Source organism: Kogia breviceps, chromosome 11 (assembly GCF_026419965.1).
Source record: "Kogia breviceps isolate mKogBre1 chromosome 11, mKogBre1 haplotype 1, whole genome shotgun sequence".
In the NCBI taxonomy this organism is placed as follows: domain Eukaryota; kingdom Metazoa; phylum Chordata; class Mammalia; order Artiodactyla; family Physeteridae; genus Kogia; species Kogia breviceps.
Genome location: NC_081320.1, coordinates 94,471,975 through 94,498,760, shown reverse-complemented (window position 1 = coordinate 94,498,760; position 26,786 = coordinate 94,471,975). Strand labels below are relative to the sequence as shown.

The 26,786-nt window shown below is 50.0% G+C and overlaps 1 protein-coding gene across 4 annotated transcripts; it reads left to right on the top strand.

Annotated features, from left to right (window-relative positions):
• The first annotated feature begins 1,153 nt into the window (after positions 1-1,153).
• TRIB2 (tribbles pseudokinase 2) lies at positions 1,154-26,786 on the top strand. Of its 4 annotated transcripts, none has more exons than XM_067008093.1 (4): positions 1,162-1,893; positions 2,198-2,784; positions 7,644-7,936; positions 24,352-26,786. In XM_067008093.1, the coding sequence occupies exons 2-4, from the start codon at positions 2,515-2,517 to the stop codon at positions 24,818-24,820; spliced, it is 1,032 nt and encodes a 343-aa protein (XP_066864194.1). In that variant the 5' UTR covers positions 1,162-1,893; positions 2,198-2,514; the 3' UTR covers positions 24,821-26,786. The 4 variants fall into 4 exon arrangements, with proteins under 4 accessions (XP_058934961.1, XP_066864194.1, XP_066864193.1 ...); XM_067008092.1 differs by having other exon boundaries at positions 2,049-2,784; XM_067008094.1 differs by having other exon boundaries at positions 1,173-1,244.

The window sequence follows — 26,786 nt, the reverse complement described above, 5'->3', positions numbered from 1 at the left end:
CTAGAAAATATGCATACATGCATGTAAAAGCTCAGAGGGCTCCAAGAGTCTTGTAAACGCCCCTTTCCCAGCCCCTTGGCTTTTATTTATTTATTTATTTTTAAAGTTTGTCCCCCCCACCCCCGACCAGATTGCTTGATTCACCAGGATACATTAGGTTAAGGCCTGGAGGTCCCTAGCCCCTTTCCTGACGTGTGTCCGCCTAAGCCAGAGGACTGGCACCTCCTGCAGAAGTTGAGAATAGCTGGAGTGAAAAGGCAGCCCTCACCTGATTCTCAGTGTTGAATGCCTTTTTGCTCCACGTGTGCGTCGGGGCAGGGGGCGCCACTCTGGCTAGCGGCCTGGAGCCTCGCAGGAGGTGTGCGTAGGGCATTGAGGTCATTGTTTCACTGGGCCAAGGCCCTCTGGGTACTGTCTCGGGAGAGGAAGAATTAGTGATTACCTTTGGTATGAGTTAAAAGGTGCCTTCAAGCTGGTGTTCTGCAGAAAATACTCAAAGCCTTGGTGGGGGGCGGGGTTTGGAGGGTGACACCAACTAAAAGTAAGCAATCGATTTCTTTTCAAATGGGGAGAAGAGTGCTGGAAAAAGATAACGAAACTAATTTTTGAAACTCCGTGCGGCACCACTGATGCAAGCACATTCTCCACGGAGAAAAGCTACATCTGAGCAGCGGTGTGCTGATGCTCAGAGGATGCCCGGCTTTCCGGGGAGAAGCGTCGGGAAGACGAACGGGTTAGAAAATCCACTAGCCACTGCTGGAGCTGCTTGGGTACTTGTGACCGGGCGACTCCTGCCCAGCCGCGCACGCAGTCAGCCTGTGGAGGCGCCGGGACCCTCCCTCCCCGGTCCGGTGCTCTACCTCCCCAGCCCCGGGCCGCGGTTGGATAATGCACTTTTGTTTACCTCGCCCGGGCCGAGTCATCCAACTGGGAGGCAAGTGCCCGCGACCGGGGCCGGGAGCTGCAATGGCAGTGGCAGCCGGCCGCGGACGCGGGAAGCCGCCCGGGGACTGGCAGCGGCGAGGCTGATTGATGGGCCCCCGGCTCAATGAGGGCGGCCCGGGCGGGGACGGGGCGGGGCCCGCTCTGGGCTGAGCCAGTCGCCGGTGCCGCTGGGAGGTGAGGGGGTGGAGGCGCCGTAGAAATGTGTCGGTGACATTGAATGGGGAGACTGAGCGCGAGCGAGGCGCGCGCGCGCACACACGCGCACACACTGCCCCGCTCGCTCCGAGATCCCCGGCCACGTAAGTAACTATTAATACCGCCTCGCCGAGAGATGCGGGCGTGCTGAGCTCGGGGATTGGCCTCGGGCACCGTCGGCCGTCCCCTTCAATTTTAAGTACACATTCCTCTTACCTCCGGTTGGGGGAAGAACAAAATAAAGAAGAAGAAAAGCCGTCAATTTTCTCCAAAACAAACCCCGCCAGGCAATTTGGGTTGAGGGTAGGGGGAGACGGAGTGGTTGCAAATTATTTCAAGGCGAGATCCAGTTACCGAACGAGAAAGGAGCAGCGCGGGTTGACTGGGCTGGGGGTGCATCCCCTTCCAGGGCCGGGAGGACCCCCGGAAGCTCGTGCCGGGGAAATCGGAGACCGTTGATCTACCCTTATCCCTGCCCGCACTTCTCGCTTTATTCGGAGGACGATCTGGAGCGCGAGGGAGCGGCGACAGCATGAGCCGGTGCTGACCTCCGCCCGGAGGGCCAAGCCCTGGGCTTTGCCGCGGTACCTGTGCCCGGACCACAACTCTGTACCCAGCTTTTGCAATCTTTTGTTGGCAGCGCTGACCGCTCTAAGTTAAATGCTCCCTTGCTATTTTTTTTGTCTGTTTGTTTAAATTTTGGAGCCCTCTCGCGGTCTTGGAAAAGACTCAGACGCCATCTACAGTTAAAACGTAGGTAACTACCCTCTCCGGCACCCCCCCTTCCACGCCCCCCACCCTTTCCACCAAAAAAGGGGGTGCAGCGCGGATTCTGTCTGCGGTGCGGCGCGAGCCGGTACCCGTGCTTATTTCCTTTTTCTTTTTTGTTTGGTTTCTAACGCGCTGAGACCAAGCAGCGGCCGTGCGCTCCCCGAAGATTGCACAAACTACAGCCGGGCTCCTCCGCCCCGTCTGCGGTTCGGAAGCCTGCGTGGGGATCGCTTCGGGAGACCCGGCGCTGCAGCTCCCCACCTTAGCAATCTGGTTACTCGTCTAGATCCACGCTGGAAGAAGAGAAAGAGAGAGAGAAACTAAAAGTGCGAAGATTCTGCAAATCGCTGGCGGCTTTGGGGTAACAAAAGGACCCGAGTTGCTTCCGACCGAGGACCCCCGGGAGCCGGGCTCGGAGCAGACAAGGTGCCCGGCGGCGCCCATTTGGGGGCTTCTGACTCTTTCTCCACGTAGCCCCCTTCCCGTCCCCTCCCCTCTCGTTCCCTTTTAAAATCCGTGGCACCGAGGCGCCTGCAGACGCACTCGCCAGCGACTCGTCTCTCCAGCGGGTTTTTTTGTTTGTCGAGTGCGACCCCCACACTCATGAACATACACAGGTCTACCCCCATCACAATAGCAAGATATGGGAGATCGCGGAACAAAACCCAGGATTTCGAAGAGTTGTCGTCTATAAGGTCCGCCGAACCCAGCCAGAGTTTTAGCCCGAACCTCGGCTCCCCGAGCCCGCCTGAGACTCCGAACTTGTCGCATTGCGTTTCTTGCATCGGGAAATACTTATTGTTGGAACCTCTGGAGGGAGACCACGTTTTTCGTGCCGTGCATCTGCACAGTGGAGAGGAGCTGGTGTGCAAGGTAAAGAGCCCGGGGTTTGCTTTTGCTTTTTTTTTGTCTTTTAAGAAGATGCCCCCGGCCTTTTGGAGGGGGCCGGAGGGGGCGGAAGGTTGCCGAGCCCTGCAGTCCGGGGGGGAGGGAGATTCGCGGGATAATTATCCGTGGTCTCGTTAAATGGGGTTATGTATTTATTTGTTCCTGTTCGACTAGTTGCGAAGTTTTTAGAGCGTTGCGGGCAATGCGGCGGGCTGCGGCGGAGGCGTTTTGGGGAGAGCCCGCGGCGGGGAGGGCGGCGGGTCTGCGCGGGGGCCACGGCCACGCGTGTTCCCAAAGGCTCGTGGAGCTCCTCCGCGCGACGCCGGACCCCGCTGCTCGGGGATTGCTCCCTGGGTCCAGCCCCCTCCCCTTTACAACACCGAGGAGGGAATCCCCCGCTAATTTTAAGGCGTTGATGACTTGGTTCCTTTCGCAGCCATTGTTCTCAGCAGCGTGCAGGTGTTGAACCTTTGTTCCGTAGGTGCCCCTTCAAAGAGACACACAAAGGTGTCCCCTCTGGCTGAGCCCAGGGGCCCAGCGCGGGGAAGGAGTTCACAAAGAGCTTGCTTCTGCCAGGAGCCTTGAAAGGAGGGTTGGGGGTGGAAATCAAAGCCGCCAGCGCACCTTTGGGTGCAGGAAATTGTGAATCCTTTGGGTCTTTTCCTCTTGTCTCCGTTCCTTCTCGTCTCCAGCTCTCCGAGCCGGAGCCCCCCTCGACCCCGCTACTTCACCCCCCAGCACACACCGTTGCCTGTATGGTTGAGAGGCCAGCATTTGGAGCCTCGGGGATTCACAGTGCTAATGCAGAGATGGACTCTTTCCTTTCCTTTTCGTCTCTGACCCCGAACTGGTTGGTGTCTGTGTTGAGTGTGTCTGTGTGTCTTTGTGTGCGCCCACAAGGCTCCAGACAAGGGGATGAGCAGGAGACTAGTTGCAAAAAAAACAAACAAACAAAAAATGAAGACGGTAGAGAAGGCTACCCAGGAATTGGACATAGATCAAGAATTCACTGTCGCTTAATTTTAGATTTGCTCACTGTTGTTTTTCCGGGGGAGGGAGGTAAGGAGGTAGTAAGGAGTGGGGACCCCTGATGTCTTTGAAATGGGCACTCGGCACAGCTGTGCTACAAATAATGCATCACACTTTTACCATCAACCGCAGGCTGCTTTGTGAACTTGCTTTCTTTCATAGGGGACTGGAGTATTTCATTGTGAAACATGGGTTTTGTGAAGGGTCTCCAGTCTGTTTTGCAATTGTTCAGTTCAGACCTCAGGGGAAAATCAGAGACTCTTTAAATATTGCTCTCTGCTTGTACTGAGCATTTGGTATTTTGCACCTTCTCCAAGCTATTGAGACTCAGAGCAGCTATTCCCAGTTAACCAAAATTCAGTAGGCTATTCAGAGCTGGATTGAATTCTCAGAAGACCTACAACGTTGTACAATGGGGGTAGTCATCCTTTGAAATGAATGAATTCCACAGAGCTGCCACTCTCATATGAAATATGCACAATCACCCAGCAGTGAGTGTTTTCACTCCTTTTGCTAAACTTCGGTAGAGCATTTTAATATTCTTCAAAGGCTGGAGACGCGTTTAAGTCTCCAGCAAGAAGCATCTTGCCCGCTATTTCTTTGTTTAAAGGCAGAGGTGACTCTGGCCCCTGCTGTTTCTTTCTCCCTTCAGATTTTTCAAGACATATTTCACTTTGGGCTGACCTTATACTGTCATTCGTAGACTTGCTCTCTGGCCTGAAACTGTACTTAGTCGGCTGGTTCAGTTCTTGCAAAGATTGAATCAGCCCCTCACCAATTACTGTGTGGCTGCAAGTGGATTTAAGTGCAGTATCATTGTTCTGCTTGACAGAGGTCATCCCTTTAAGACACAGCGGCTTCTGTTTGCCTGCCTTTTTACCAGAGGTGATGTGGGTGACTTCTTATGCAAGCATCGTTGTATATATCCTAGGAAGCTCCAAGTGGTTTTATAAGGCTGCTTCTATGAGCTACCCTCACATATGCACTGTGCACTCTTGGCTTACTGCAAGGCTCAGTGAAATCTACACATTGAATTCCAGTTCCTTTTGACATCTTAGAATATAGAGGTCATGTCTCCTAGCTCTGTGTTGACCCAAGAAAAAAGTCTTTGCAAAAACAGATCCAATGTAAAATGCCACTTACAGAGAACTCTATAGAATTCTGTAGGACATAATTTGGGAGAGAGAGACTGGACGGTCATTTAACCAAAATAATCATGCCTGTTTATTGTCTCCCTGTGCCTACTTTAAGCTAGGCAGACGAAGGAAGGGGACTTTAGGGGGTTCTTAGCTTACTGTTTTCATGGAAATGCTTGTAGCTACTGTGCAGATTGACATAATTACTATCTTGAGAAAATGAGCACTTTTTTTTTTTTGCAAGGGCTGTGAATGATGGCCTAATCTCTGCCTTATCTGAACTGTCACATTATATAACTAAGGCTCCAAATTAAACATTTAAAAGAAGCTGGCAACCAGGCTTATGGCTTGATTTTGCACTTGAAGGTGATGGTTTAAATACGAATCCAAGCCCATAAATGCCTGTTATAGCTACTAATAAAAGTTTGGTTCCTACCCATTTGGGAAAACATAAGTACTCGCTTTATTTTTCATACTCTGTCCACCATCTTGGAATTTAATTTAGTCTCTTCTACAAAGGGTATGGCTGCATTTCGAAGCTGCCATGAATTGTTTGATTTTTTTTTTTTTTTTTAATTTTAATGTCCATCTAGTTTTTCAGCAGCAGGACAGGATAACAGACTAAAGGTACTGAGCAAAAAAATAAAAATCACCTTTTATTTTTAAAAAATGCAGCTCGAAGCAGGAAGTATGTTATAAATAATCATAACTCCATGGGTACTGGCGACACAGCCTGAAGCCTGGCGCTTCAGATCCCAGCATCCTCCTTATATAACGCAGTGTTTACATTAGCCACTGCAAAGCCTTTATTACTCTCTGGGAAATTTTTGAGGCTTTCCTGGGTTTCTGCTGCCTGCAGCCTGGGTGTTAAAGTTGACTCAAGCATTTCAGATTCCTAATTGAACGGACCTCTGAGGTCACCGCTCGCAGGTCATCATTTGACAGTATCAGGGTGTGATCTGTGGTCTCTGGAGACACTGAAGTATTCATTCTTAAATTCTAGGTTATAGTGGCAGCAGCTGTGCCACTTTCCTGAGGCGCCTCATTATGGTTCATTCACAACGTTCCTCGCCGGGGTTCGCACCAGCCCTCCCGAGGTTCTTAGGAGGCCGGTTTGACTTACAGATTTGGGGGTTTTGTTTTTTGCAGCTAAGAGAGACTTAACTCATGGATTCTTAAGTAGCAGCCTGTGTCCCTGGCTGGGTTTTGGAAAGCCCGTGAATCCCCTTAAGACAAATCCAATATCATACATGCTTTTGAGTGGTCATTGTCAGCTAAGAGGGGACAGAGCTTTTATCAGCTTCTCAGGTGGGATCTGGACCCAAAAAAGGTCAACCGTGTTCTAAAGCAATGTCTTCAGTTGCTGAAGAGGAGGGAGGCCCAGTGATTCTGAGTGCTTTATCCACCTCGTGCAGGTTATTGGTGGCCAAGCCAGGATTAGATTCTCAAATTTGATGATTTCTAGGCCAGCGTTTCTCACACACACTGCAAAATGCTGATCAAGGAGAGTATGTTCTCACTAATGAAAAAGAAATTTAAGACGCTAAGTGATGGTGAACCGATAACATTCAGTGTATCGTTAGAGCCATGCTGGCCTCCCAGGCTTCCCAGCGAGGCACCCTTGAGCCTGCCCCCCTCACTTCTGCTGCACCAGATAGACACATCAGACTCACATTCCCAGGCGGGTAGGAAAGCCACATTCCAAACCCAGAGATTTGTATCCCTGATTTAGTGGAGCTCTTGAAATGAATGAAGGCGTTTTTCTTGTAACCTCAGAAAAATCTCTGTAGTGTTAATTCCTCTTAGATCTGTCTCCAAAAGGTACTGAGGATGGATTTTCGTTCTAAATAACCCCACAATGAGGTGGCATTTCACAGGCTCATTCTGATTCATAGAAAATCATTGCATAACTGATTCATTGAGCTAGATATCTGTGGAGGGAAGAGAGAAAGGAGCGTGTCTGCTTTCTTAATAAGAAGGACTGTGTCCTTTCCTAGCTCTGCCACTGGGGGCTTGATTTCACTTGTCATCTGAGCCTCAACTTCCACGTCTGCGAAATGAAGGTATTGAATTGGATAACCTTCAGTCTACGCATTTAACCTACTAATTGCTATTAGGTTGTATACTGCTATACAGCCCAATTATGCAGCACAGAATGTGTTGTCTACAGTTGCTGTAGCTGTATAGTGTTGGCGTACTTTTTTTTTGAAGGGTAATAAGGTGTTATCTGTGCAGCTTGGGATGGGTCACTTTCTCTCAAATTTTATCTTAATTTTTCTACAAACAGAGGGGATTAGGATAGAGAGAAGAAAATCATAAACTTGTTTGTGATTTGTTTTGTGTAATTGTGTATACAGTTTGTGTAATACAATCCACAAACTGTGATACACAACTTGTGTATTGTATTACATCTTGTTAAGCATTCTGACCTCTGTTTTCTCATATAATCCTCCCGACACGGTGAGTCATTCACTTGCCCTTTTGCACATGAGGACTCGGAGGCTCAGAGAGGTCGAGCGAGTTATTCAATGCCACACAGCTGGTAGGAGGCAAGGCCAGTGTGGTCTGGGTCCAAGTTTGGCCCATGTCTATGGGAGGCATCCACATTCTGTGACTCGGTTCTACCTACAGGCTTTGGTTGTACTCTGACTCTTGGTCTTGTTGTTCATCCTGCCCTAGGTGTTTGATATCAGCTGCTACCAGGAGTCCCTGGCCCCCTGCTTTTGCCTGTCTGCCCACAGCAACATCAACCAAATCACCGAAATTATCCTGGGGGAGACGAAAGCTTATGTGTTCTTTGAGCGCAGCTATGGGGACATGCATTCCTTCGTTCGCACCTGCAAGAAGCTGAAGGAGGAGGAGGCGGCCAGGCTGTTCTACCAGATCGCCTCAGCGGTGGCCCACTGCCACGAGGGGGGGCTGGTGCTGCGGGACCTCAAGCTGCGGAAATTTATCTTTAAGGACGAAGAAAGGTGAGTCTCGTTCCTGTCCAGGCCCGTGTACTATAACAGGCTGCTCAGAGAGGTTGGAGTGGACACTGTTTTTTGCTGCCTGCTGTCCAGGTGAGGAGGAGGGAGCGTGGAAGGACAAAGGGAGGTGGATATCGCAGTGTTTGAAGTGCACTTGGAAACCAAATTGCCGCTCCTCTAAGAGATGTTATCAGATGCTCTCAAGTGCCAGATTATTCTGTGACCCAGTAGTTATTTTTGTCTTGGTGTCTTGAACTCTGAAGGTGGCTGCCAGACTGTGTGGCATTTTCAGTGTGAATAAGGCAGGATTTTGAAAAGCTTGCCTTCGGAAAGCTCCGTGCCTGGCATCAGTTGTTTGTCATTCATTCATCACTCATTCAATAGACACTTCCTAAGTCTGTTCCTCAGTGTGAATTACAAGGCTCAGTACCGTGACTATCAAGTTGCATTAGCTAGTCAATGACCTATAAAGGAAATGTTACAGACCCTACGTACACTTATGTGCTGGGTCAGCTGGCAGCTGGGGGCTGGGATGTGAGTTCTAACTAGGAATTGGAGAGTCAAGAAAGTTTTTCCAGGAGAGGTGATTTTGGAGCCAAGACTTGAAAGTTGAATATGTTGTAGACAGTGTGGGAAGGACCAATGTTCCCGGTGAGGAACCTGCCTGTACAATGTGAAGGTCTCCGGTATTTTAGGAGACGGCCGGACAGGATGCTAGGCATCGGGGCTTCATTCATGGTTCTTCCATTAACTCATTACATTCTATTTAGCAGATCCCACTGGGGCCCTGCTTTCTCCTCCGGCTGACTTTGATTGTAAAAACTCTTTCAAGTTACTTTTTTTTCTTTTTAATAATGTGCTTTTTTAGAGGAGTGGAAGCAGCCGATTTATGTCCATTGCTGACTCTTCCAAGGATGGTTCCAGGGGCTCTGCAGACATGATGTCACGGCATTCTCGTGACTGCCTTGGGCATCCTCAGCTCCCGTTAGCAAAAGCGTTCAGTGAAGTGAAGGTTCCATTGTCACAAAGCTATTAAGGACCATCTGAATACAAGGCTAGTGCACATCCCTCATGCATTCACTCAGCAAACATTTCGGGGCTACCTTTTATCCGTCTGGAACAGATTTACTATCTTCCATTTAGTTGGTCATCGATCCCAGTGGCCTGTGGTATATTTAGGCGATTGCTTATAGAAGTCTCATGGCATCCAAATGAGAGAGACCTCGTGGTGTGTGCTTTGGTTTTTCCTTCTTCATGGTTTGAGCTAATTGGGCAGTAAATGTCTGGGAAACCTTTGGGGATTAGCACAGGTCAAAGGGCCTGTGGTTACTTAACCCAAAGGGAATAATTTCATGAACTTTTATAATCCAGCTGAGTATCCAAAGTGCAGAGGGCCCCTGGATTTCCTGGACCCACAGAAGTTGATTATTGTTCCATATTTTTACCCATAAAGGAGTATCATAGGAATCTGTGGTAGCCAGTATCCCGGTCTCTGACAGTGGATGGCATTTACCTTTATTAACAAACAAAAGAAGGTCGCGGGCGCTGTTCGAAGATCTAGAGTGTGGGACGATGGTTACTTTTCTTTCAGCTCAGGTGTGTCTGCCCTTGGAGCCTGGAGACCCAGGTTCTTATCCTGTTTCTGCCTTTACTCCACTCTGACCTTATATTGGTCCCTTCCCCTTGGCCTCAAGTTCCTTATCCTTTTATTGTCTGGCTCAGTTCTACTGGCTCTAAGGTCTTCCCGAGTTCCAGCACTCAGGCATGTGCTGCTTTGAATATTCGCATATGCAAAGATAAATATACATCTGGCCCCAGCAGAATACTGACAGAGAGGTATCCTCTTTGCCCTTCAATATTCCACCGTCCTTGAAGATCTAATAACTCTAACTACAAAAATAAGAGGTAATATTTGGTGACCTCTATAAGCTCCTACCATAAGGTTATCATTTAACACACTTAATTCTCTCTGCAAATTGGAGAGGTGAGTATTAGCATGTCCATTGGGTAGATGAGGGCTCCGAAGTGTGAGGTCTCAAAGTTACAGACAAGAAAGAGCAGAAATAAGGACATATTATCTCTGTTAAGTCGGCTCTCAAGAAATTCATTTGGCCGCCACCAGGAGTCAGGACAATCAATGCTGTCTCCCGTGGGGATCTGCATTTTTAAACATCATCTTTGATTCTGTCTCTTTAGAGAGGAATTTCAGGCATCAGCAAGGACATGGGGTGGGTGGCCCATCATCTAGCACAGCCGTGGGAGACACAGATTTGTGAAGTGAGTCAGAGTAGGCTGGACGTCCCCAGGTCACAGGACATGGGACCAGAAGCGGATGCTAGGGGTTCCACGCTTCAGCCCTTTCGTTTTGCCACCAAGAAGCAGAGCCCCAGAGGTGAGGGTGCTCACCTCAGAGCCCACAGCCGTCTGGAAGCAGATAAGGGCCGAGTCCGACCTCACGTTTTGCTGGTGCAGAGATTCTCCCCCAGGCCTGCTTGTCCTTTACGGGAAGAAAGACGCGGAAGACTGCTGATCAGTGCATATTGTAGCAAAGCCAGAGTCTTTGATGTCGCGGGGGCTGGGGAAGAAATACCCACGCGTAAGACGCTTCCAACACGAGAACTGTGGGGCTCTGATGCTCAGTCTGGAGTTATGTTTGACTTATGCAGAAGAGCAGACCCTTTCTAGAAAGAACGAGAAAGAGGCGTCTCATGTGGATGTGAAACCAGGACACCACTGGAGCAGGGGTGTCAAAGCTCAATCCTTTTTAACTCCAAAGAGCATTTTCCTTCTGAAAAAGACAACCTAAGTGACAGGCTTCCTCGCCTGGTCTTCATCTGTTTCCAGCATGTCTGAGCACCTGAGCCCGAGCAGCCCAGCCTCCCGAAGGACCATCGCGGGGAAGGAGAACTCCCCATGCCCCAGGCGAGGCGGCCGGGCCGCACAGAAGCTAGGTGACCTTGCTCAAGGTCTCACAACCAGTCCGACGATGGAGCTAGCCTAGAAATCCTATCATTTCCTCCCAGAGCTCTTCTTCTGCCCCGAACCATGCTGAGGTCCTGATGAACTTGCTGTGCTGAACACGACATGTATCTCTGCCTGGGCAGCTCTGAGAAGGTTGCTGCTTGCCTTTTCAAGGACATTCTAAATGTTTTCATCAGTAGCTGACAGGACCTTTTTAATTTTCACCCAACCATCAACTTTTTGTAAAAGATGAATCACGCTTAGTGGCCTTCTTTCATCTTGTTTGGTTTTTAACCTCTCGACTTGGGACTGTGGGATGGGTTTTGTCACTCAGCATATTCTAGTTCCCAGGGGCCACCGAGTTTCATGGTAGAGTCTCTTTGTGGGTCTGCATGGTGGCTGTGTGGCAACCTCGCCTGTATTTCCTGAGAAGAACAGGAGTTCAGGGGCCCTGGGATCTCTTTGGGGCCATATGCTCCTGGCAGCCTTCACTTTCGGTCCTAATCCATAGGACCTAATCCATAGGTATTTCAATAGGACTAAAGCGTCTTCCTCGCTTGACAGCATCGAAGAGTTAGAAACAATGCATTGAATTTGAAAGACTTTTGAAAAGTTAGACGACGACGACGGCGTCTCTGACTGTTTTCTGATCCTTAATGCATTGGTCCTATGATGGGGGGGCGGGGCATAGAAGAGACCTTAGGAAGCACTGCTTTATTAAGCTTCAAATCACCAGACACCTCTTTTGCACTCTATTTTTTTTTTTTAATTAATTAATTTATTTATTTATCTTTGGCTGCGTTGGGTCTTCTTTGCTGCGTGCTGGCTTTCTCTAGTTGCGGCGAGCGGGGGCTACTCTTCGTTGCGGTGCGCGGGCTTCTCGTTGCAGTGGCTTCTCTTGTTGCAGAGCACAGGCTCTAGGCGCACAGGCCTTCAGTAGTGTGGCACGCGGGCTCAGTAGTTGTGGCTTGCGGGCTCAGTAGTTGTGGCTCGTGGGCTCTAGAGCTCTCAGGCTCAGTAGTTGTGGCGCACAGGCTCAGTTGCTCCGCGGCATGTGGGATCATCCTGGACCAGGGCTCGAACCCATGTCCCCTGCATCAGCAGGCGGATTCTTAACCACTGCGCCATCAGGGGAGCCCCTCTTTTGCACTCTTTTGCATTCTTTTGCATCAGTCTTCTTTCTCTCAGGGATGTGCTTCTTGTTCCTTGAGGATCTTGAAAGTGATAGAAGCTGAAAGCATTACGCAGTGAAATTGGCTGTGCCCCACGTGGTTCAGAAAGAGACCTGCCTCTGGGCTGACTTCTTATGCACAGATTTTCCGTTCTGGACCATCTGTAACTCTTGAGTCCATGGCCATCCATGGGAACATTCTTAATGGCACTGTCATCACCGCAAGTCCAGTTTTCCACAAGTGGCTTTGCAGACATCTTATACAGCTGACACCCAATGTTCTGTTAACCCTGATGCTAGGGTGCTGCCTCTGTGTTGAATCAGCAGCACCTCAGATTCTTCTGCTCCTGTTTTATTTGTTTATTTTTATTTTATTTATTCTGTTTTATTTGAGCTAGATTCAACTTCCTGCTCTACCACTTATTAGCTACCTGATTAAGTCATTTCATGCTTCTGAGCTGCACTTTCTTTCCTCAAAGCAGAAATAATAATTGCATCTCTGTAGGGTGGTTGTGAGAGTTCGGTGAGATGATTCTGTGACTCACAGGGCAGGGCAGGCACTTCCTAATCAACAGCTGCTCCCAGAGTCATTGATAAAATGGTACCGTTATAGGGGAGCAGTTCCCAGAGAACGGAGAATGCAGTAACCATTTCCGTGAAGGTGGAGCCCTTGCGATGGAAGGGTTCAGATTTAAGCCACATCCTCCTCTTTCTTTTGTGTAATTATAATCGCTGGATCCGTAGTATGAGGGCACCTGACAGGTCAAGTACATGTGGTGTGTGGTGTGGAACCTGACGCTCAGAAGCGCTAGAAGATTGACGAGATGTACCAAAGGCAAGGTGGACAAAAGCACAGGCAGGGGGTGAGGGATCCTGCCCCAACAGGCCTGGACCGGCCACTGCGCTCCTGCCCCTGTGCTGCTGCCTCTCCTCCACGCCGAGAGGTTTCTGGAGGGCAGAGCCTCAGTCATTTAGTTTGTGTTTTGAGGAAGTTAAACCCCTATCCTGATTGAACTGGCCCTGGACACACCCTTTGCCTCCCCAGTTCCTGTCGTAAAATCTGAGATGGTCTGTGTGAGTAGGAGGGGCCCCCCGTTGGCCGGGGCCCCGAACCTGAGGAAGACAGTGCTCGAATTCCCAGAGGGTGTGCCCGCGTCCTCCAGCCCCTCTCGCCCTGCTCTGGGATTAGAGGGGTCTGCTTGGTTGGCCTGCTCCTTGAGGCCCCATGGTTCAATCCCAGCCTCTAAGGGACACGGCCAGTTATGCCCGTGGAAAGTGAGTTGCTGTCTGGATTCCAATCTCTCCTCTTGCACTTACTCATAACCTTGACTTTGACAAGTTACTTAACCTCTTCTGCCCCATTGCCTCATCATAACAAGAGGACTTTGCTCCTGAAATTAAGTGAATTAACAGCAGTGCAGCTGATGCTGGGTGCACAGCTGGCCATCAGCACGAGATCCTGCCGCTGTCCTTAGCCTCTTCTGCACTTGCTATCTGGCCCTCTGGGTGACACAGGGCCAGTCTGCTGACTCAGGACGTAAAGAGCCCTTTATGCTGGTGCATCCTGGGGCTGCAGCGGGGCCACCTGAAGAAGGCGGCAGGGGCAGGGCTTGGGCCTACAGCAGTCCCCGTTTGCCAGCTGGATTTCTCCTCTCCCTTTGCCATCCTTCACCCCAGCTCCCTGCCTGCAACCACAGTTCAGTGTTGACATTTCTCTGCCCAGAAATACCCCATGTGAAGGAGAAGACGGCATCTGTACACGTTTCTTCTTTGGTTTGAAGATCGTTATCTCTTGACGTCACGGGTCTCATTTCCTCTGCTTTGTGGAAGCCGATCAGTGCCTGCTTCTGCCAGAGGGGACTCTTTGTAGGAGCCCAGCGGCCTGGGGTTTTCGGTAGAACAAAAGCCCTCTCTGCCCAGGCACCAGAGGACGTGCACCTCCCTGTGGGGTGAAGGCCTCTTCCCTCCCACACCAACCGAGGTCAGCGCCCTCTTTCCCAGGTGTTAGTATCTATATTAGTCCTCCCTTTAGATCTTTCAGGTTTTTCTCACCTCTCTTGGGGCTCAGTATCTAACAAAGTACAGAGGGCAGGCATTGGAGCCCTGGAGACCAGACTCTGCTTTCTTTCGTTAATAGTGATTTATGTTAAGTTGTAGGCTCACTGGATTTTTGGGAAACACCTTGCCTTTTTGCTTTGAAGGAGACAGAACTCCTGGAATCGTCTTCTTCGTGTTGACCGCTTTGATGTACGTCAGTACCATCCTTAGGGAAAGCTCCTCTCCCCAGATCCTTCTTCTGAGGATGTGTCAGTGACACCCTCCGGTAGCATCCACACTTAACCTCTGTCACAGCGTGTCTCCGGCTCTGTTGTTATTGTCTGTGTGCATCTCCAGACTGTCCTCGTCTCCTGCTGGCCTGGGAGCTCCTTGGGGTCAGAGGCTGTCTCACGCGCACTGTTCCGGAACGTGGTGGGCACTGAATGAATGAAAATGCCTTTTACTGAGCAGGAGCCGCTCAGATTGGATTCTGATGACAGAGTGAGAGGGGCAGTGAATGTATTGATCTAATGGTCATCTCGGTCACTGCCCAGATGGGAGCCCAGAATGACTGAAACTTAGGATCTCCCACGTAGACAACTTTTTTCAAGAGAACTATTTACAGAGTTCTACATCAAGTAACAAATCATTCCCATTTTGATTTAATGATTTATGCAAAAGTGACATCTATCTAAGATACCATTATCCATGTCTGTGGTGGGTGTCGTTTTATTTATGAAGGGCTTCGGGTCACAATTAGAGGGGAAGGCTTCCTCAAGGTTCTGTGCTTAGAAATAGACTAAACGGTAGGAAATCCCAGCAGGATTTCCGGCTGGGCTCTTTACTGTTGGGGCTTAATAAATTAGCCCATGGGCTCGACTGGGACCCCTCAGGCAAATGCAGCAGAGGGCACAGCGGTGAGATTTTTTGATCCCTCCACTTGACTGTTGGACCTTGGCCTGCCTTCTCTGACATGGGTTGGAGATAATAAACTTAGAGTATCCAGCACAGAGCCTGGTGCACTGCAGGGACTTAAAAAGATACCTGTCATGACTGCTGTCCGTCATCTTCTATGGTTGTGAGCCTCATACCCCAGCAACCTGTAGATTCATATATCTGTTCAACAGATCTTTATGGAGCACGTGGTATGTACCTGGCACTATTCTCGGTGCTGGAGATACTGCAATGCCGAATGAGACAGAAGGCCCGCTCTCATGGGACTTACATTTTAGTGAAATAATATCTAGGGTCCACCATGTACCAGGCCCTGTTCTAACTACAACACTTAAATGAATTTCATCTGAATTAATTACTGTATTTAAGTTAAGCCATTTAAACCCCATAAGTGAGTTCCTGCAGTGGTTATCCCCATTTTACAGATGAGGAAATTGAGGCTCAGGGTCATACAGCCAGTCAGCACAGACCTGGGGGTTGTACCCAGGAGACCTGGCTCCCAAGGTTAGGTTCTCAAATGCCACGTACGCTGCAGAAATAGATGCCACGTAAAATACACCCTTGTGCTCAACTCGTGGAAGGGATTTTGGATATGCAGTCAGGCAACAAGTGAACACCACGAGGAAGGACCTGGCCGGCTGGAGTCTAAGCGAAGCTCAGGACTCGGCTTTCTCTGAGCAGGCTTGGCAGGCATAGACTCGGCCACCAGTTAACTAACCCCACGGGCAGTCCTAATATGTCCTGTTGTTCCACGTTACGGAGCGGGTTTGGTTTCCTCTGCAGAACTACAAGCTGGGGTCCATTTCTCATTTGGACCCTCATGCCTAGCACAGGACTTAGCATTATAAGTGCTGAGTGAATGTATGACATTTGACTCAATGGGGGTATGAATAGCCCCATATACCCTGGAGGCATAAATATTATAAGAAAAATCCCCTAAATATACTGATGGAAGAAGACAGTGGATGGAAACAAATGTTAAACGTCCTTTATCCAGCGCTCTTGGGAATTTCTCTAAACCATGGACAGAATCCAGTCTATTTGAAATTTCTTTGCATTCTAGACATTGCAGTTCTTGAGCAGTCACGCCAAGATGCCCTGAGCTCTAGACAGCAGGTTAGAGCTGGGGGCATCTCACAGACGTGAGAATCACGCTAGCTTGCAAACGTTTATTAAGCACCTGTTATGCACTACTTGCCGTGCTAGGTATTGGGGATACAAGACTCAATACCAGAGTCCTCACCTAATGGAAGACACAGTGCAATGGTTATTTTTAACACCATGTTAGAGAGGAAGGGTGTGCGTTAGAGAGCTATCTGGGAGCAGGAAGAGGATATTCCAACAATGGAGTGGGGTGTAGAGAAGGATTATGTCAGGGAGGAGATGGGCTCCTTCACAGGGTTGATCGGAGTGATGTAGGAGGGAAGGGGAGGGGTCCCGACGGTGCCAGCAGTAGGTGGGGAGGGACTGCTGGGGAAGGGTGCTCTGGGGCGGGGTGGGGGCAGAGATGAGGTTGAAGAGGTCTAGGGCCTTGGCTTCATGCCTGGGACCTTGAACTTGATATGAAATTCAGGAGGAGCCATGGGAGTTATTTTCTAGTCAGGGCTGGGACGGGGTCACATTGTGACTCCGGAAGTGTGTGTGTGAAGGATGCACTGTGGGTGGACATCGACTCCAGGATGCTGAGCCGGGATTCAGGCAGTGGGATGGGGGGGGGGGAGGGGAAGGGGGCATTGAAATCCAGCCCTTTTATCTTAGCAGGTAAAGAAATCAGAAATCCTTCCCCAAAGTCCTATAACGTGTTAGTGACACGGCCAAGAGCAGAACCCGGGTTTCTGACTCCCTGAACTTGTTCCTTCTCTGCTCAGGCTACCTGGGGAAGCCCCAGTTTAGGACCCAGCCAAGGGAAGCATCCCCGTCCGGCCCAGTGTGTGGACCAGCTGCTCACAGCGCTGCTGGCGGTGGCGGGGTTGGAGGGACTGGCCAGAGCCCTGCCCTCACCCCACCAGTGGGGCATGGATAGGAATGTTCTGGGCCCCAAATCAACCGAAACGGCACCTCGGGTTGTGCCTGCCTCTTCCTGGAAGAATCCGGGCTGGTGGCCCCCTGGGGCAGCGCTGCCCAGCGTGGAGCAGGGACGGTTGCCTGGGGAGCTTTCCTGAGAGGCTGAATCGACTGATCTGGGGTCGGGGGAAGCTCGGGGACCCGGGTCTCAGTGCAGGGCAGCGAGAGGTGGATGGAGGACCGATGAGGAGTCCGAGCTGCGTCGCCTCCCTTGGGTTTCCTGGCTGTTGCTGTGACGACGGCAGGCAGGCTGCAGGGGGAGGGGGGCGTGGTGTGGCTTCCCCAATCCCACCGTGGCCCTGATGAGTCAGACACGAACGTGCCTCTGCACGCCAGCTACACAGGCTTCTACATACTGGCTGGGCAGCCGGTGCCGTGGAAACACCTGGGTGCTTGAGGCCGCTTGGGTTTCTCCCCGCAACGGTGCTGTTTCCCAGCAAGTGACTTCATCTTTCCAAGCTGCAAAGTTCTCTGAATCAAAGCGGTGCAGGAACCACCACGTCCCAGATTGTGGGGTGGTGTTGTAGGGCAGTCAGAGGATATACTGCCTTCTAGAACTTACCAGCCCTCCCTAGGTCCCCCTTCCCTTAGACTTCTCCCCTCCCCACCCACCCCCGAGTGGTTCCCTTACTGGCTTACCTGCTGCTCTCTTGCTAATTTGTGAGCAGCTTGATCTAAGTGCTAGGTCTGTTCACTGAACCTCTAGGAGCTGGCGCATCGGTGGCTCTCAGAGGTGACTGCTGGAAAAATCTATACACACAAGAAACAGAGGCTCAAAGGAGTAATGATTTATTGGGCAGTTTAGCGACCTAGGGAGTCCCACTGGTGGCTGCCAGGCTAGCATAATGCAGCCCATGGTGTTCAGAGGTCTTCCTTGAGCCCCCCAGCAGTAGCCCCAGCTGGGACCCTTGCTTGACAACTGGACCGGCAGCCAAGGGTGGCTTTGCGGTAGCGGCTGTGGCTGACTGCGGCTGACCTTTCTCCCTCGACCCTTTGCCTGCTTGGACCCACCCCACAGAACGGCCTTCAGTGACTTCCGGACTTCCTGTCCAGGCCAAGCCCACTTGGTCTGGCTGAACTCCCAGCCTGGCCCCTCCCTGGCCCACCCTGTCCTGATCTCTTCCTGCTGAGAGCACAGGGTCAGTCTTGAGGTTGAAAAGCAAAGGATGATTTGCTTGTGTATACACCTTTTTTCTATTTTGGATGGAGCACTGAACACGGAAATCCAGGCTCTGTCACTCACTTTCCAGGTGGCCTTGGACAAGTCACATCTGCTTTCTGTACCTCAGTTTCTTCATCGAGTAAACGGGCAGGTCCAGCTACCACCATCCACCTCATACACTATAGCACTTAGCTCATGTATGTGATGGTTTTGTAGGTGCTCTGGTGCTGAATAAACCCGGGGCCATATTTGTCTCCATAAACCCAGGGTCTCCCTTAAGAAGTTTCTCTGTCTTGGACACCACGTCAGTCTGTGATGTTGGTGCCAGCATGTCTTTTGGAAGGACACTGGCATTAGAATCCTCCTGACGTGGATTAGAGCTCAGTTTTTTTCAGTTACTCTATGTATAACCTAAAACGTTTCATTCTCTGCGCCTCAGTTTCCTTATTTTTTAGGAAGTGGCACATATAATATTTGCCTTTCAGTTTTGTTATGAGAAATAAGATATGTAGACTGAAAAAAATCCCAGCATTTTATAGATGTTTAATTCATGGTTTCCTGTTACCACAATTATTATATCAGTATCAGGATGTTATATAGGAAGGGTTGCAGTCCTTATAGCTTAAGAGTTAAAGGAAAGGTAAAATCGGGAAATATGAAGCTGGAAGTGCTCTCTTCAGGCCACGTACCATTGGTTCTCATTCTACAGAAGGGAAACTGAGGCTGAGGTCGATTTCGCGACCCACAGGGAGCCACGCAAGCCTCTGCTGAGAGTGGGTGGGACATCAGGTCGGGGCTTTCAAGGCGGGTGCGGATGCTCTGTGCGGGTGGGGAGTGGAACTGCATCCTGCTGGTTCTGGCTTCCTCACCTGGCTCAGGATCCGAGGACAGGAGGCCTGGCACTGGGCTGGGCCTGCACCTGGGACACAGGCTGCCCCCGTGTGAGCCTTGTTCATTCAGAGGTTGAAAGCAAAGCAGGCTGTTCCCCGCCTGTGCCAGGGACAGGTTGCAGAACGCACACAGGGATGCAGCTTGCAGGCCAAATCAACCCTGCCTGGGGCTCATGGCTCAGGGCTCTCTCCTCCAAGAAGCTGCAGGAGATAACCACTGTCATTTACAGCTCTTTGGCCACACAAATCTCCACCATCCCCCCTTGTCACTTTCAGGAGTCTCTGGTCTCATCACCTCCATGAAGCCCATCTTGATTACCTTAGTCATTACTGAATAATGTGAGCAGGAGTGAGCTGGGCACGTAATTTGGGGGAAGAACATTCTAGACAAGGGAAAAAAAAAAAAAAAAAAAAAGTGCAAAGGGCCCAGGAAGGTACCGGGGGCACAGAATTCATGTCCATTTCAATCTGTCTGAGGCTTGTTCATCTGTCTTCCCCTCTAGGCTTTGGGGCTGAAGGTGGGTTCCTTATCGTAATAAGAAGGTTAGTTAGAGTTTCCGCCACTTTTTGCCGATTTACTATGCTACGCTCCTTGATAGATGCTGTACTTGCATTGTTTCATTTAATCTTCACAAAACCCGAGACAATGGGTGTGACTTGTCCTGTCTCTGTCTCCCGTGAGTAGTTTATTTGAATGACTAGGACCATCTGATGCTCCCGTTGATTTTTATGAAAATCGATTTCTCTGCCTTGTAATTCCTAATCCCCAGACTGATCGGGAGCCCTCGGAAGCTGGAAGACTGTTCATTCATTTCCTCCCTCTCTGGCGGGTGCAGGCGCTCCACCGGGCACTCCCTGCAACGCTCCTCAGAGGAGAGGGCGAGGCCCCCCCATCCCCGGGGGTAAGCTGAGCCCCAGAGACCTTCTGAAGGGCTCTGCAGTTGTGTGGCACGTCCGTGGGGACCGGAGCTGGAACTCCAGCCCGGCTCGGGCCCGCGACCTATGGGCACCCCGGAAGGTCCTTGTTTAAAGACGTAATCCAGACTTCTTGCCTCGACCCTTGCCTGGGAGTGATGTAAACAAGTTCAGGATGTTCCCAGAGAGGCAAGGTCAGAAGAATGCCTGGAGCGCCGCATTTCCTCCCCATCCTCTTCTCGGCTTCTCTCAGCCCACCCCGGGGGGATGCCTGCACGCTTGCGCAGAACAAGCCGGCTCCCTGACCCTGGGGCGCATGCGTGCTGCGCCTCGTGAGGGGTAGGCTTCGCAGCCCCGCCAGCCTGGCTTGGGCTCCTCCGCCCGGAGCTGCGGTGGCGCGGGTCTGGCATCAGCTCCCCGCCCGGAGAAAGGCGAGCGCTCAGCCGCTAACGAGTCTTCCCGAGAAATAAGCAGACCTATCCTCTCTGAGTATTAGCCTCGGTGTCCCCATAAAGGAATAATAATTCTTGCCTTGGAAGTTGATTTTATACATCTTAAAAAGAAAATATATGTAGATACCTACTCATGCTTAAATGCAAAGACGGTGTTTGATACTTGGCGCTTACTAATTGTCAGAGGCAGCATTTGAACCCGGGCCTCTGACCTCAAGACTCGGAACTGGCCTGACTTCTGTGTGGCTGTGTCGCTACCGGCCGCACCGAACGCCGTGTGACCACAGATCCGGATGCTCCCAGCCGGAGGCTCGGCCTCTGAAGGGAGGAGGAGGCAGGGGCCCACGGATCAGCTTAGGGGCAGCCGACGTCAGCGGCGCATGGAGTGCTTTTTGACTAATTGTTTTACCGCCCTCAGATTCCTTAGGTATTTGCATAGCTCCTGAGTCCTTGTCTTGAGTTGGGGGAGGAGAGAGGTGAACTCGGGGAGGGGGTTAATTGACAAGAGGGAGACCTTAACCATTTTCGAAGGCCCTTGTCCATGATCTGGAGGAGTGTTCCGGAAGAGCGGTGAGGATGAAAGTGGGGTCCCTGCTGCCCATGGGAGGGAGGGGGTGGGGTTAACGGGGTGAAGGAGAAGGTCGGAATCTAGGGGTGTGACCCGGAAGGACATAAGAATGAAAAGGGGGCTTTAGAATTGGCTTAGCGCGAAGAGCTTGAGGTGGGGAAGCCCGTCCCCTGAAAGGTCCTGGACGCCACATCTCCCTCCTGCCCTCACCCTGACAGGCACCGGAGGTGTTGTAACTTACAAAGCCCGCCCCCCGTAGAGCCTTCACCTGGCCTCCACTTAGTCCTGGGAAGGTGTAACTCCTTTACCCAGAGCAGGGGCCCTTGTTCCTTTCAAGGTGAGCTCACGGGCGCTTGCCCTGCAATAATTCTTCCCATAGCTGCACTGCTGCCAGCACGGTGAACCTGGAGGTGAGGGAGCCTGGCTGGTCCCGAAGCTGGGCAGAAGCTGCTGCTGGTGAGGGGGCGGGGAAGCTGTAGAGAGAACCCACTGCGACCTGTGCTTTGCGGCCCTTCCCCTCTGCCCTGTGGGTTTCACCGACTCGCCTCCAATTTCTGAACATCTGGTGAGGCTGGTGTGAGTCAGCTCCACCTGCCACCTTAGATTAGAAAAAGGAAAGGGAAGAAGAGATTTGTTTTTAATCCGCTCAATTCCAGATTAGCATATCTAGGCCCTTCCTATTTTTACAGATCATTACTAAAGGGGGAGGAGAAGGGCATGTGCACTACAGATTATAATAGAATATGGGTGAGCAGATAAAGAAGATGTGTTGCTATATATGACAGAAGCCTAGAATGTTAAAACTGGCAGAGACTTTAAGACCGTCTCGTCCAGATGGATGCACAACTGTGTGCATGTACTTAATGCTACTGAACTATACACTTAAAAATGGTTAAAATGGGGGCTTCCCTGGTGGCGCAGTGGTTGAGAATCTGCCTGCTAATGCAGGGGACACGGGTTCGAGCCCTGGTCTGGGAGGATCCCACATGCCGCGGAGCAACTAGGCCCGTGAGCCACAACTACTGAGCCTGCGCATCTGGAGCCTGTGCTCCGCAACGAGAGAGGCCGTGATAGTGCACAGCCCGCGCACCGCGATGAAGAGTGGCCCCGCCTGCCACAACTAGAGAAAGCCCTCGCCAAGAAACGAAGACCCAACACAGCAAAAATAAATAAATTAATTAATAAACTCCTACCCCCAACATCTTCTAAAAAAAAAATGGTTAAAATGGTAAATTACATCTTATGTATATTGTACCACAATAAAAAAAATAAAATTTTAAAAGAAAAAGACTGTCTTGTTCAGTACTCTGCTTTAAGGCTGAGAACAGAGAGGTTTAGTGACTCACCCACAGCCACACAGCAGATAAGAGATGTAGTCTGGCCTGGAATCTGCTCTTCTACCTCCTAGCCCAGCACCTTTTCCAGTGACCACAACTATTTCTTGCTCATTGCTGGAAATTAGGACCAGGAAGTAGTCACCCTTTGGTCTTGGAAACTCCTGTAATCCAAATATAGGATCTTAGAATCAGCCCAGGGTTTCATCAGACCTTTTGCTCTAGAGAGCCCCGAGCAGTTCTCCTTGGAATAACTTGAGCCTCGCCTCCCTTCAGTGGCTCTTAGGGGAGCTGTGGTGACTGCCTGGAAAGGCTGAGACCTGCAGTTGGAGAAAGAAAGAGAAGTAGCGGTGGATAGACCCGAGTCACGGGCTCTGATTTAGGAATAAAGCCTGTGGTGGTTTCTCTGAGCAGTTGCCTATCCTCTGCCCATCTGAGCCTCCTGACACCTCAGGGCAGCAGGGTAGATGCTTTGATGGGCCCTTTTGAGATGAAGGAACCGACTGATAGGAATGATACCGACCTTGTAGGACCTTGTTGGCACTCTCCATGCGGTCCCAACCCCTAACTCTAGCCCCTCTTCCCCGTCCCATGTCCCCTTCGTGGCAGGCCATCATCAGTGTGATGGAATGGGATTAACTGAGTTTACAGGGCCTGAGAACTATGGGGACTTGGCGGGGAGGTGTTCTGGCCAGGAGAGTGAGAGGAGAGCGTCAGTTTTAATCACTGAAAGGTTAATAATGCCTAACTTGCCACTCGGAGGACAGCAGGGCAGGGACACAGGAATTCTTGAGAGGCCCCTGGGCTAAGGAAGGGATGCTAGGCTAGGAGCTTGGGGGCACTGAACACACACTTATTTTGTACTTGGTGATGCTATCAAGTCCTTCTGCATAAAGGTGAGTGGTAGGTGCCAGGGACTCAGAGTTTAATGCAGGATTTCTCCACCTCTTTTCTTCCCCATCGTACCCGGGAGAGTCCTGCATCCATCAGCGAGCTCAGTGGTCCTTAACTGGTGGGGGAAAGATTCACACATACACCCACGTACCCGTGTGGGACAGAATCACATATGTGCTGGCGCAAGTGGACTATCTAGGTAACCGGAGTCACATAAGTACCAGGTCAAGGACCAGACCCTCGGAGTGTGATGGGCAGGATAGGAGGCGACGTCAACAGGAAATCTTGGAAAGAAGACGAGGGTGTTGGCTTTGGAAGGACTGGGTAATGGGATGCACTCCTGATTGAATGTTCCCTGGCTCTGCCTGCGTCCTAAGAGAGGCAGTTTGGTGCAGTGGAAGGAGCATCAGGGTTGACTTAGGAATATGTGAGGTCAAGTTTTCTCTGTTTCCCAACTAGAAGGCTCTGGGCAAGTTACTCAAACTCTCTGAGCTTCCGTGTTCTTTTCTGTAAAATGGGGTAATAAAATCCTTTACGTCTAAGCAAAGGGCTGTCGCGAAGTCAAAATGCCGTTGAGTGAAAAGTCCTGCTCCTGTGTTGTACCGTGTTAACCACAAGTTTGCCAGAAGTTGTGGACAGAGCTTCCGTGAGCTTCCCAGCTGGTTGGATCTGAGTTCACATCTTGTGTCTTCCCATCATGACCCAGGTGTGACTTTGAGAGTATGACTTAATCTTTTGCTTCCTTATCACTAAGATGGGGCGACAGTAGTGCTATTTGTGGTTTGTTTCCTTACCGAAGGTTACAGTCACCCCGTAGAGATCATAAGTTTCATGCAAAGTCTTTGCCTCCTGGGTCCCCAGCCCTGGAGTAGGGTCTGGCACCTAGAAGGTGCTCAGTAGGTAATGTTTGGCTGGGCCAATGAATGAATGGTCATCGGAAACATGAGATGTAATGATGGGGTTCGTGGGTCTCAGAGGGACCCTTATGCGCTCACGTTTTCCTTCCTTTCTTGCAGGACTCGGGTCAAGCTGGAAAGCCTGGAAGATGCCTACATTCTGCGGGGAGATGATGACTCCCTCTCCGACAAGCACGGCTGCCCAGCGTACGTCAGCCCGGAGATCTTGAACACCAATGGCAGCTACTCGGGCAAAGCAGCTGACGTGTGGAGCCTGGGAGTGATGCTGTACACCATGTTGGTTGGGCGGTACCCTTTCCATGACATTGAGCCCAGTTCCCTCTTCAGCAAGATCCGGCGTGGCCAGTTCAACATTCCAGAGACTCTGTCGCCCAAGGCCAAGTGCCTCATCCGAAGCATCCTGCGGCGGGAGCCCTCAGAGCGGCTGACCTCGCAGGAAATTCTGGACCATCCTTGGTTTTCTACAGATTTTAGCGTCTCGAATTCAGGATATGGTGCTAAGGAAGTGTCTGATCAGCTGGTGCCGGATGTCAACATGGAAGAGAACTTGGACCCTTTCTTTAACTGAGCTCACGCCCCACAGTGACTTAGCAGGTACCAGGAGCAAGAGAGGGCAGTGGAGAGGACTTCTTCCAGGGAACACGTATTGCCTGGTTGGGTAGCAAGAAAGACACTGACACTCACAGGCTTCTTGGTTCAAAGAAGGAAAACCGTCAAGGAGCTGACTGAACATGTAGCATGGGGACCAGAGATGCGGGATGGGGGCGGGCTCCGGGGTCCTGTCGGATGGGCGGGAGCCCCCTGGAGCTTCTCTTGCCTAATGGAGCCCCCCGGAGACTACCCCTGTCAGTTAGGCTGCTTCCGCCTACCCCACTTTCCATTTTGTTCCAAAATAGTTGCAGATCCTGATAGAATCAAAACTCTCTGCCTCAAACATACATCTTGGCATCGCACTGTTAGCATTTAACTTCTTGTCATGATTCAGGGAAGGTACCATTGGCCAAGGGTTTTTGTTTTTGTTTTTTTTCCTTTTTAAACAAGCCAACCACCTATCTGATAATTCACGGGGTTCATTTAAAAAAAATTCGGTGCACACAGACTGACATGAAACCTGGGTGCTAAAACTAAAAGAAAATAAAAATCCATTTTGTGTCTCTTAATTGCGTTCTTCAACTCATTTCTTCTAAATAAACTATTGAATATCCTGATCAGGAAATGACATGTTAATACTTTGCTCCCTGAAGGGGGAAAAAAATCTCTCTCCTTTAACCCACTATTCTGTTTTGTGTCAGTTGGTTTATGGCAGGAAGCTATTAGAAGTCAAACTTCCAGATGCATTACGGCTATCGTAGTTTAAAGAAAGAAAAAAGAGAGGAAGATGAAAGGAAAAGAGAAATTCAACTCCTTTTTTTTGTTTGTTTGTTTGTTTTTTGGTGAATGATGAGGGCTGCGTTACTGGCATGCCTCTTTCCTGAGATGATAGTGTTAGTGTGAGATCCTGGATGCTCTCGGAGTCTGAAGCTTTTGTAACACTGATCTCAACTAAACATTTTGTCTTTGTTTTATCGGCAACTAGTGAAACGAAGCAGGTTGTCCCACACGTATAAAATACAGGGCAGCTATTGAGTTTTCTTTACGGAGTGTGATCTCTTTTGGCTTGGAAGGCCCTCTGGTTAGGACAAAAAAACCTCAGTCGAGACAAGCGGGAAGGAAAATAAGCTGAAAGCTAGGATGATATAAATAAAACAAGCTCTCTATCCCCATACGCACCTTTGTATTTTCAAGAACTCTTCTATTTATTAAGGAAAATGTCACATTGTGATGTATTAAGCCAGTACTTCAATTACGGGTTAACTTGGGTAACATGTTACATGCTGTAGTTAACATTTATATATATTTTTTTTCTCTGAGTATTTCTGTCCCTGAAATAACCTTTTATTTGGCTTTTCTAGATAGCTTTATTTGATTTCGAGTGGCGAATTTTTTTTTATGGCTTTTCTATTGCTGTATGATACAGAACTCTTTTGGCATCAATATTTGTCTTTCCAGTACCTCAATTATTTGGATTTTACTGCCTGTATACGTTTTGTAAAATGGTCATGTTTTTGGGTAGGTGACACGTGGACTCTAGTATGTAAATGTTACTTGAATCTGTGCTTCATTATAGTATGTGGCATGTATGTTCAGACCTTGGATGCTTCATTCCTACTTAGCAGGATCCCCGGCCTCACGTTCCCAGGAGGGCGGCTAATCCGTTCATTGTTGGGAGACAAGGAGGCCATGGATTTGCTCTTGATTCTATTTTGGTAATGGAAGATAAAAAGGAGAGAGGGTTTTTTACATTCTGAAGATGGGGCTGAGTCAAGAAGGACCTATTTTTCTTCCCTCTCCCTTATTTTTTAAGTCCCCTGTAGGAGGAAAGATTGGTGACATGCATGGTGGGAATCTATGGCCTCTGGTGCTTTGTCCTGTATTTGGTTTCATGTTTTTGTCCTAATCTCTTCAATCAATAAACTTGTGCGTATTTAACTAAA

What these genes read in the sequence shown, in the direction of transcription:
- TRIB2 (XM_059078978.2), top strand. Translation starts at nt 2,515, where the DNA reads ATGAACATACACAGGTCTACCCCCATCACAATAGCAAGATATGGGAGA. An exon ending in GAGAGGAGCTGGTGTGCAAG is followed by an intron (nt 2,785 to 7,643) that starts GTAAAGAGCCCG and finishes ATCCTGCCCTAG; the next exon opens with GTGTTTGATATCAGCTGCTA. An exon ending in ATCTTTAAGGACGAAGAAAG is followed by an intron (nt 7,937 to 24,351) that starts GTGAGTCTCGTT and finishes CCTTTCTTGCAG; the next exon opens with GACTCGGGTCAAGCTGGAAA.